The sequence below is a fragment of the Rattus norvegicus genome, chromosome 2 (assembly GCF_036323735.1).
Source record: "Rattus norvegicus strain BN/NHsdMcwi chromosome 2, GRCr8, whole genome shotgun sequence".
NCBI classification, from domain to species: domain Eukaryota; kingdom Metazoa; phylum Chordata; class Mammalia; order Rodentia; family Muridae; genus Rattus; species Rattus norvegicus.
Genome location: NC_086020.1, coordinates 228086433 through 228098316, shown reverse-complemented (window position 1 = coordinate 228098316; position 11884 = coordinate 228086433). Strand labels below are relative to the sequence as shown.

Genomic DNA, 11884 nt, shown 5'->3' with positions numbered 1-11884 from the left:
AAAAGAAGAGATGGGGAGGGGAACAGGGAGAGGCAGATATGTATTACAGCAGTCACTTGTCAAACATATGCCATGTATAACTCCTAAAGCATTTCTATCTATTTACATTAATGTGTATGACCACGAATGAACACCCATGTAAAAACTGCACCATATTTAAAAGTGGTCTTTGAAGAAAAATATAGTTACTGTGCATTACCTAGTAATAGATAATTAAAGTAAGGAGCAGGAAGTCTCTTCCATCAACTCTTTGTTTTCAAAACACATGCTTAATAACATCAATAAGATGATTCGTAATCCACTGAAAAGCAAACGAACGCCTATGGGGAACTACAGCAGAAGACGCCTTTAATACCACACAAGTGAGTCCTTTAGGGTTCACACAAACAGCTTTCCGGTTAATGCTCATTTCCTCGAAATCTAGTGAAATGCATCCTATAAACTCATCTCTTTACCCAGAGCCAGAGCACAAACTAGAACAGATCCCAGTCACTTTCCTTATGAAATGGTTTTAAATCCTGCAGCAACCCCCCCCCCGGGGGGGGGCATAAAAAGGCCCATAATCCATTTACCTGCCTTTTCTTCATGGAAGTGATTTAGCAGATTGAAAGGTAAGCAAAATGCGGATGAGCTGACAATTTCCATTGGAGAAGAGAAACAAAGCAAGGAGCAGAAACCTTGCAGGGAAAACATTTAAACTATAGGAGGGAAGTGTTGAGGTGGCTGCTATGTGACAATAGTATTATAGTATCAGAGTATTTATTATAGTATCAGAGTATTACAGTATCATAGCGTAGACAATAGTGCGATAGTATTCCAAACAGAAAAGGAGGAAAGGTAAACCCACCTGAGAACTGAGAATACTCTGGCCATTTTGCCTATTGCTCGGATCTTGTTCCTGATGACCTCCTTCCGGGCTGCAGCCGTGGCTCCTGTATTTTAAAACAGAAACTCCTCAGTTAGTGACATTTCATCCACCCACATTTACTTAGAGACTCTACCAGTCAACAGTGGATATGTTTTGCTTTCATTTGGCTGCCCTTTGGCAATCTCTGAGCTGAATCCCAACATCTGTACTTGAGCAATTGACACCAAGTTGTGACCCTCAAGACAGAGGAACTGCTGTGAATTCCCAGGGGTGGAGGCAGGAGAGACCACAGAGCAGAGACCACAACTAGAAGCTCTTCTTTCTCCTCTGGTTTGTGAGTTTCAATTCTCTTCTGAGATAGAAGATGGTAAGTTAGTGCTTTTTACTCTTTACCTCAAAGTTGGACGATGACTTTGGGAGACGACTAGGCTCTCAAAAATGCTCACCAGACTTAATAGGGCTCCTGCTTACTCCATGCTTTCTGAAAGAACATTGGGCTGTTTACTGCTTCTTGTATCCCAAGGCATTCATGTGCCATGGAATCTGACAGAAAATGTAGAAAGCTGAATTTAATTTTTCAAGAGACAAAGGTACAAAAGACACTAAAAGTCTATGCAAGGGTGCAGTGCTGGAGACATGGCTCAGTGCTTAAGAGCACCCATTAGCAGTGCGTCTGGGTTTAGTGCCCAGCACTCACAATGCTGGTTCGAAAACCATCTGGAACTCCAGACTCAGGGGATCTGGTGCCCTCTTCTGGCCTCTGTGGGTACCACCATACATGTGGTGCACATACATTAATATAGGCAAACACTCACATACATAAAATAATATAAATAGGTTTAAAGATTTTCATAAGCGATGCATGGGTCTGTCCAGGTATGTTTTATAACTTCTAGAATTTTCCAAATGAAAAAAAAATCTACTTAACAACTGCTAATATTCTTTTAAATATTCTTACATATTCTTTTAAAATAGTTTATTATATTGCATGACTTTTGACAAATGTATTTGTTAATTCTCAAAACGTAAAACTCAGAAAAACACTATTTTTTTAAGAATTTCTTTTTTTTTGGTGTTATTGTGCATTGAACCTAGGTCCTCCTAAATACTCAAAAAGTGCTCCTCTTTACCTGAGCCACTCTTAAGATCATAATCCAAAAAAGGGGGAAAACAACTAGGAAAATACATCGGTAACGGTCGCTACTGTCAACTTGACTGGTTAGAGCAGCGCCTGGGAGACTAATAGAGTTCACAGTTTGGTTAACTTCCAGGTTACTGTGAGTGACATCTTCCTATGAGCTCAGGGCATGGAGAAACTAAAGGGGAAAGTGAGCAAGCTAATGCTGGCCCTCCATTTTTCTCTTCCTGTGAACTTTCTACCAGCATGCCCCATCTGCCAAAACCAACTATGAGTTCAAAGTGTCTCTTAACCTGTTTACTCAGAAATCTTGTCACATGAGTTTACAGGAAGTCTAACATAATTTAAAAAAAATCTCCTGTACACACACACACACACACACACACACACACACACACACACACACACACAATTATTCTCCCCCAATTCCTGTTCAGATCAGCAGTATTCTTAAGGAGCTTAAGAACAGCTTGAGCTCCTAAGATTTGCTGAGATCAGAATAACAGATACTTGAAATATATTTTGTTCTCTTAACGCCTAATAAGAACAAGCTTTTTGAAGAAAATACTTTGTGAAGACAATTTGGAATCATTTTCATTTGTTTGCTAAGAGCCGAGCAATTGCCTTTCACCGCAACATTTCTTGAAGAGGAAAAAACCCTGAAAGCTTGGGCGATATTGAAATGGCTGTAGAAAAGCTGGGTTTGCTTTGGTTTTTTTTTTTTTTTGTTTGTTTGTTTGTTTTTTTAATTCTAAGTAAAAACAGAAGAGAGCTTTGCTTATGTGATTAATCTTCAGAGGTGATGCGAATGCATATTGATACCATAGATCCACGGGTATCCCCAGAAGATGGTTCCAGCCCATGAGCTGGCATCATTTCCCCATCCCTCTGTCCTGACACAGCCCACATTTTTTGCCTATTTCTTTCTCTCTTGTGGCAAGCACGCCATGGAGATTACTCCCTTGCACTAATCGGTATGGTTGCTATTTCCAGCTCTTCTCTCTGTCACTGAAAGGAGTGAGTTCAAATGCACGCGGAAGGAAACTACTCTCCAATGTAGTCCACGGTAACCAAGAGCCATGAGATTCCACTCATAAAGAATTCCTTGGCCTGAACGCCAGAGAAGAAAGCACAGTGCATGATGCCTGCCTCAAATCTTATTCTGAGATTCTAATAGAATTGGTAATTCAGACTTTCTGGCACATCAAATTTTGCTCTAGAGATCAAGGAAGAAAGAAGTCACTATGTTTAGATCACTAGTGATTAATAACTGAGACTACCAAAGGACTTGTGATAAAATAACAACAACAACAAAACAACAACAAAACAACAACAATTCTAAGTGGGATAGAAGTAGTTTCTGCAGACGACCTCCCTACTTGTTTTACCAATTCTTTCCTTCGGTTCTGATTTCAGTCTAACCGTTGGCCCCTCTTTTAATGTTTCCTACCCACTACTGACCAGTCTTCTCAGAGGTCATGATGTGCTGGGCAGGGTAAGAGACTCTGGCGGTGTCCAGCATACGATCCGGCCAGATCATGAAACTAATCCACTGACACACAGGACGGAAAGTGTGAGAGCGCTCCAACACGGGTGACTATATTTAGAAATGCAAACGAGAAAAGTAGCGAGGAGTGGTTAAAGTTCTAGAACTGAAGCTGCACATATTTATGAGAAAAGAGAAGGGTCAGATGCAAAATAAAATCGAGTGAGAAATACAGAAGAATGAGCTCACAGAAAAAAACCCTCCACTAGAGGACTCGTAAAAACCATAGCCAGAGCAATGGAAAGGAAGAATTAAGGAGGCAAGGGAGGAAAATAAATGACTTAGAAGCACATTGCTCAGCTCTCTGGGAGCTGACCCACAGAAGAATGTTCAGTATCTGGCTTCAAGTGTGAGATGGGGATTCTGACAGTCCCAATCGACATGCTACTGATTACATGTTCCTATCAAGTGAATTATCGCCCAGTATGTACACATACTCTTCTCACTTATGCATGGTCATATCCCCCAATAGAGGGCGAGCATCGAACTTTTCTTAAGGAAAAAGTCTCTTTCAAAAAATTTTAATACTACACAAGTCTTTTCAACCTTTTCATAAAACTAGACTACGTTGATTCAAAAATTGAAATAAGTGTACCAGTAAGATTCAAGAGGAGACAGTGGAACTATAATTAATCCTCTGTGCCCCAGACACGGTATTGCCCTCTAGCTCAGCCCAGGCTGATCTAAAGCTCAGTACGAACCTCCAGGCTCTACTTCAAAGCTTCAGGTATTAGAAGCCGTCATATCTGTCAAGAATCGTCTTCAAACATTTCTCCTGGTGGTAACATTAGATATGCATTTAATTACTCAAAGTCCCAAACTCATCTCATGTGATCGCAACTTCACAAAGCACAAAGTATCAGACAGGTTACTGTCCACGAATGCCATGGATTCTCATTACACTTGAGGGACAGTTATCACGCGCACAGCCTTCCAGTTAGAATTACCCTCCTGGTGCGCGCCCCACTATGAGTGTCTCATTCTGCATCTTGGCAGAAAGGTCAGCACATTAAATGTGTGCATTCTAGACACGTTTTTACTTGCCACATACAAATATATTATATTAAAGCTTCTTGCTGAGACTTTGCCTTGATTGTGGTCATATGCCATGGTTATGTAGGTGAAGAAGATATATAAAATACCTTTTATGTAAAAACTGAAAAGACTATAATCCATTCCAACTTTGGAAGTCCCAAACTGAAAGGGATTATTTCATGAGCTGAGAAAATAGTCATTTCAAAGTAAAATTTCACTTTATGCTTCTACTCTAATAATTATCACGTTGCTTTTTTTTCTTGTTTCCTTTTTTTTCATCTTTGAAGTTCTTCTATGTCTAGGTATTAGTCTAACATTTCTGGAATCACGCGACCCCACACACTATTTTCCTCAAAGGTGGGGAAGCCAATATACGGATTAAAGCAATTTAAAGACTTCCTTGTACAGTGTTTTTGCTCTTCATGGCTAATGCTCTCCCCCAGGAGAAAGGTATCTGTGCCACTCTGCCTGCTGAGTAAATGCCGCCACCTTCCACAGGTGGATTTCAGCCTGGGCCAGGGCTGCAAACAGCACTGCAGGGGTGTGGGGAGTGTCAGAATGAAGAGGTTCTAACCACATCGAGTATCCACCATGAAGGAGATGTTGACCTTGTCACTCAGGTCATAGCATGGTGGAGCTTCTGCAACTGCTACAAGCCCAGGTAAGCCAAACTAGGCTGTTAGGAATATAGCTCTCCAAATCGCTCACTCACACATCACATGTGTCTGCAGTAACAGCATGCTGTGTTTAGCACCAGAAGGATGAATAAGGCACAGTCTGTCCTTGGGGACCCTGAGAAGCACTATCACAGCCTGTGGCAAACACAGTGTAGGTGGCAACCGTGTGCTGGAGCTCACGGAGGCCAGCTGGCACGAGGACATTGAAGAGAGCTCGTAGGTCTGTCTCTAGATTTCCAAGAGGCGCCTTGAAAGCAGCCACAATCGATAACGTATGCTGTGGAAACCTGCAAATGGTTCAAACTACCGTCTTTTCCTCCCCTGGAGGAAAGGTTGTTAAACATTTTACAGCACATTATTGCTGTTACAACACGGTGATACTTAATAGTTGGGAGTAAAGGTTGGACGATCTGGATGCACCTTTGTGAAGTAGGGAGAATAGGGTGAGGGACATAGGGAGCATTTCCCCATAGTTTTCCAATGTGTGTGCGACACCCACTAACGTTCAGAAAGTCTGCGTCTAGATGTTCAACTAGGATGGAGTCTAGATACACTGAGTGATGGTCACGTTGGGTGAGAAGGAGAGGAGGCAGGATGCGAAGCTAAAGCGAGAAGTCTCCAGAAATGGAACATAATGCAGGTAACAGAAGCAAAAAATACTCGTGACTGGATGCGTTACTATCTGTATCAAACATTAGCTGTGGAAAATAAGTGATGGGCACACGGCTGTAGGCTATACAGTCTTTTCAACGTTCTAATAGCTTTGCAATAAACATGGAGAGGGTGAACCTATGCTTGGAAGAAATTTGGTATGAGAGACAAGTGGGAGGGCAGGTTTGGGAGCCATGGTGCCTATGTCCTGACCGTCTTCATGTGACGGGGAAGTGTATGCTGCCACAAGAAGGCAGGGAATAGTGGTTCTCCCTGGCATTACAGTCTCTACACAGCTAACATAGGCAACTGAAGATTGAACAACGTCTTCACAGTGCAATCCATCAGAGCCTAAGCAGGTTAAGCACAGCTTTACAATGTTAAGTAATGAAGTTAACTATTTCTATGGAAACTTTGTAGTCATGCCTTGTAAAGAGAAATATTTTTATTTTAGCCTTTGAAGGGGAAAACAAAACAGCCTTTAAACATTACTATTATAGGGTTGGAAAGACAGCACAGTGTTATGAGCACGTAATGCATTTATATTGGACCTAACTTTGCTTCCCAACACCGTATCGGGTAGTTCATATATGCCTGTAACTCCAGCATCAGGGTAATCAATGGCCTCCTGGCTTCTCTGGGTACATGCTTGCACACAGACACAATTAAAAGTTAAATAAGGGGGCTGGGGATTTAGCTCAGTGGTAGAGCGCTTGCCTAGCGAGCGCAAGGCCCTGGGTTCGGTCCCCAGCTCCGAAAAAAAGAAAAAAAAAGTTAAATAAGGTCAGGCTTAATTTAATTTGTAATGGAAAAGCAATGTGAGTCTCCACTACTTCATCCTACTGGCTTTACATTGTTCCTGTTATTTAGGTTTCCTTCCTTAAAGGATCTTGAAATAACTCAAGTGTGTCTACAATAAGTGTGTTTAAAAAAATGCCTTATAGGACATGTACCTTCTCAAACACTACAAACTTCTCCAAAGGACAGGGCTAATTTTTCCCTTTATATTTGTTGGTAAACTTAACATTTATGTAAAATTTTAACTCATATTCGCAGATACCATATATATTTACTCTTTGTCACCTTTCCGGATTTGCTAAGTATAACAAATTCACCATTTTGGGAAACTGTACTGTCGCCTGGCTCACCGTCAGACTACTGGACACCTACGATTTTACTTTAGCCAAATAGAGCAGTAACTGAACGCGAATAAAAAGGCTACTTATGGTGTGAGACCTAAGGAGCTAAAACACGAACTATTCCAACTGCTAGAGTAAAAACAAAACTAGCTTACTTGGATGGGGAAGAGAATGCAAGAGCAGATGCTTGCAAAAGCCTGACAACATTGGACTTCACAGTTATTTACAGATGAGCATAACACGTATGAACGTGCACAGTGTCTCACTTGAGAGAATACACTCCCCACCTTTGTAGTTCGCCATCCCTAAGCCCTGTCTCCCGTGCCCTTTAATTCTTGACCCAGCCCAACAAGAGCGAATGTGAGCTCCTACATTACAGAGGACTGCATGCTCTCCAGGTCACTTTAACATCCCTGGGCCAACAGCTGCCATGAGGGTGCCACGCACTTTCCTACACCACTGCGACCCGGAACCCTGGGCTCTGGGAGGGAACCACGATGCTATGTAGCTGTCCTCATTCTGATGAAAGTGCTTCCAAAATAACAGCAGCCCCCAAACGCCATCCCCCACCGATCACCATTCTCCTCTCCAAGGTTAACCAGAAGGAAGAACCATAATACGATAACATACTCACTTTTAAATGACATGGCTGCACTGCCACTGTCATTGTTTAATATTAGCAACTTAATTTCTGGTGTCATCCATTTTTTTTTTTAAAGTTCATGTCACTGGTACTTTATGCACCCTAGTTCCAATCTTTGACAGTGTATTTCTCTTTCAACTTACTTAATCTTAGTGCATTATAGACTTACACATTTTTTTTTCTTTTCTTTTTTTCAGAGCTGGGGACCGAACCCAGGGCCTTGCGCTTGCTAGGCAAGCGCTCTACCACTGAGCTAAATCCCCAACCCCGACCTTCACATCTTTTAAGGTTTGAAATTGTCGGAGACAACAGGTCCTAAATGTTCAAAAATTCCTTCAGAATGTGCATCATAACTCCAATTACTTCACCTTTCAGCTGGGCAACACAAACCCATGATGCTCATGAATATTTAGTAAGCACAGAAATAAATGTTACTGGAATATCTCTCCGAAGGTTAGGGATGAGAAGGAATTAACATTGTCTTAATGCTCCCAGTTACTGGGCCCAGGAGGACCCCAGAGATTAGAATGGGAAAAGGGAAAAGTGATGGAAAGCTCTCATGAGGCCTCTAGGCCAGCCATGCTCTGAGGCTGATGAAGATGGGTCTCTTTAAAGTCTCCTTGCAATGCCTTTGGTGATGCAGACAGAATACATACTCCAGCCTGCAGACTGTCCTAGTGACAGACAAGTAGGTTACTCTCAGTTTCTGAAGTGACTGCTGTTAGAAGCTCTCTCCTTGACAGGCCACCCGTTCAAGATCTGTACTGCCACCACCCAGGCAGGCTCAAAGTTTCTTCTAGGTTGCTCCTTTCTACTTAAACTCTACTCTATAACCCACACAGTTGGAGCCTAATGCCTACCAACTCTAAGCCACAAATTCTATATTTTTCTCAGTGTTGTAGTTTTATGAAAACCTCATGAGTTAACAGGTAACAATGCTATAATATTTGGCATAAAGCTCCTCTAATATCCCATTTTGAAAGCCACAATATCTTTTAAAATGTAAATTTAAAAAAATATACAAAGACCCTCTGGTATGTAGTTCATTTTAAGGAAGGACAGAAGACCCTGGTGTCCACCTGTCTGGTTATAAATCAAAAGTAAATTCTTTCCACGGGACACCTTAAAAAGGTAAAAGGCTATGCGCGTGACGGCTGACAGTATCTGGTCTTTTCCCACTTAGTTTAAAGTACTTCGCTTTAATTTGATTCTAGAGACTGTTGTTCTCTGAGATGATGTGTTTAGGCAGCATGTCATTACTGTGCAGAAACAGAGGAAGGGACCATTTTTGTAATTCTCATTGGGGTGAAGATTAAAGACTTTACAAACCTTCTATAAAATTTTCAAGGAATGGGCACCTAATCCAAGTGTGTCTTACCAAGCTCATTTAAGCTTCTCTGTTTATCACTAAAGAAACTTAGACCCTGCCAAGTCCTAACTGGGGCAACCTCTTTTGTCAAGGCAGACAAAAGAATGTAGAACAAAACAATATTAATTTTTTAAACCTACAACAGAAAAATTTTTAAAAAAGTAATTGTCAAGTTAATAGGTAAGCTTACTTTCTAAGAATGAAGTAATTACCATGGCGGGGTATCTCTCAAAACTCTATGGCTGTAGGTAAAGGTGTCATGGCTCTAGCAGTCATTACATGGACCTGATAAGCATGCTGTCCTGGTAAGTTTTTATTATCACATGAGACAAACTGAGAAAAGATAGTTTCTACTGAGAGACTGTTCAGGTCGGACTGCACTGTGGACATGCATTTTTAAACTGCCTTGATTGATATGGGAAGGTGCAGTCCAGTGTGGACGGTGGTGCTCCAGGGTAAGATGCTCTGAGTTGTCTTAAGAAAGCTAGTGTCTATACATGGCCTGACCCTGGGCTCCAACTGCATAGGTATCAATGAATAAACTAGTAATGGCACCAGTGGAAGGGGAAGCCCTTGGTCCTGCCAAGACTGAACCCCCAGTGAATGTGATTGTTGGGGGGAGGGTGGTAATGGGGGGTGGTGGGGAGGGGAACACCCATAGAGAAGGGGAGGGAGAGGGGTTGGGGGGATGTTTGCTTGGAAACCTGGAAAGGTAATAACAATTGAAATGTAAATAAGAAACAACCAATTTAATAAAGACAGAGAAAAGGAAAAAAATAAAGAATATTAGATAAAAAAATAAAAAAAGAAAGAAAGCTGGTGTCAGATAGAGTATGCCAGGAGGAAGCGTTCCTCCATGGGACCTGCCTCTAGGCTCCTACCTTGAGTTCTGGCCCCAACTTCATTCACTAGTGAACTCTGACCGAGAAGTGTAAACCAAATCAACTATTTCCTCTCCACGTTGCTTGTGGTCGTGGTGTTTGCCACTGAATCACAAAGCAAACTGGAACCCGTGCTAAGCACCGTGAGAAAGCATACCAGCTAGAATGCAATTTAATACCCCAGGGACTTATAATTTAGTATTAATGACACTTAAATGTCATCTCTGAATGCTCACTAACTGCATGGGAAAAGTGGGCAAATACACTGCTCTGTTCGTCTCACACAATATAGTGTAGACAGAAATCTGCGTGACATAACAACATGCACGTCATACGTAAAGGGGAGGAAAGAAGTGCAGCGTCCACACAGGACAGAGAATCATCTAGGCACAGTGGCACGTGCTGAGCTTATTTGAAGCCTATTTCAAAGTCTTCTGATGGTTCAGAGAACACCAGGCAAGGAGTTTTGTCAATAACGGGAGTATGCGGTAAGTAAGGCTTTGTCCCCCACCCCATCCCCAATTCCCCAAAGGGGAAAAAAAACACAGGCAAAATGAGTACTGGGTTTGGGCTACCACCAGTGCCCAGTGGCAATCCACAGAGTAGCTAAGGCAATCATTGAAAATGTCCAGGGAGCACTGGGCTCGAGCCAGTGAGCTTCCTGAGACCCTTTAGATGATGCAGTCCTTTAAATGAAGTGGCATCCAAGAGACAGAACCACACAGAGGTAAGGAGACAGTGCCTCAGAATAAAGGACCTGCCTCACGCCCTTGTTTCATCCTGACCACTCTTCTATCCTGGGTGACTTATGAAGCCCTATTCTGCCTCTTTTCATCACATATACAGTAGCGTTCTCCATGTTCTCCTGGCATCATTTCGTACAACACTCAGAATTTGAAAGAGACACTTAAGAAAGACGTTCCTTAGTTAAAGTCTCCAGCCAGAAAGGTACAATAGAGCTAGGGTTCCTTACAGTAGCTGTTGTTGATTTATTTAGGAAGGACGTAGAAGAATTAAGTAGTCCTTATTTTTTAATTTTCCATAAAAGCCTATTTATGCATTAAATAAATACACGTTCAAGCAGCCAACCTTCAGCAAGTTTGTGAGCAGATACAAAGCTACCTGTGGAGGGACACTTAGTTCTGAGCCTTGGTGAACGATAATTGCTCAAATGTGTTCATCGTAAAGAAGAGAATGCTTGCATTCTGTTCTTCGAAGGTGGCATCTCTCATAGTACAACGGAAGACTGATTGTGTGATCCTGTGACTATTAAGTAGCACTGTGATGGGACTGGATCTGTGTTTGATGCCATTCAGGCTCAGGGATGAGGTCCAGAATGCATTGAGCAACTTGAGGAGGAGAATATCAGTAGCACGGCAAGCCCTCAGAACAGAGTGGACCACACCAACAGATGCACCGACCAAACACAAGCAAGGGTTCTAGTTCTAGAGTTCAGAAAGCATGTGAGGCCAATTTCCCATGAGCTAAAGATGAATCAGTAAGAGAGAGTTTTCATATGAGGGCACAGATCATCTCCTAGAGAAATAGTTTGAAAATTATATTATTCAAGGTATTTATACAACTTTTTATTGTTGTTGTTGTTTGGTTTTCGAGACATGGTTTTTCTGTGCAGTCCTGGCTATCTTGGAACTCACTCAGTAGACCAGGCTGGCCTCAACTTATAGAGGTCCATCTGCCTCTGCCTCTGCCTCTGCCTCCTGAGTGCTGAGATGAAAGGTGTGTGATACCACCACCAGCCATATTTATTCAACATTTAAAGTTTAACCATTCAGTGTGTACTAGAGGTCAAAGTCATTCTCTGAGAGTGTTTGTAAACTCTGGAATTGTGAGAACAGTCCTAACCTCTGTACTTATTCATCCAGTTATAGAATACATCAGGGCAATTACATAATGTGGTATTAAAGTCGAGTTATTCT

At 41.9% G+C, this 11884-nt stretch overlaps 1 protein-coding gene across 3 annotated transcripts in view; it reads right to left on the bottom strand.

The window, feature by feature from the left end:
• Positions 1 to 11884, bottom strand: part of Ppp3ca (protein phosphatase 3 catalytic subunit alpha) — a 274503-nt gene that overhangs the window by 15244 nt on the left and 247375 nt on the right. For all 3 annotated transcript variants that reach the window (XM_063281306.1, XM_006233363.5, NM_017041.2), the window contains exon 11: positions 848 to 932. In XM_063281306.1, the coding sequence (XP_063137376.1) occupies positions 848 to 932 (85 nt within the window). The remainder of the gene's footprint in view (positions 1 to 847; positions 933 to 11884) is intronic.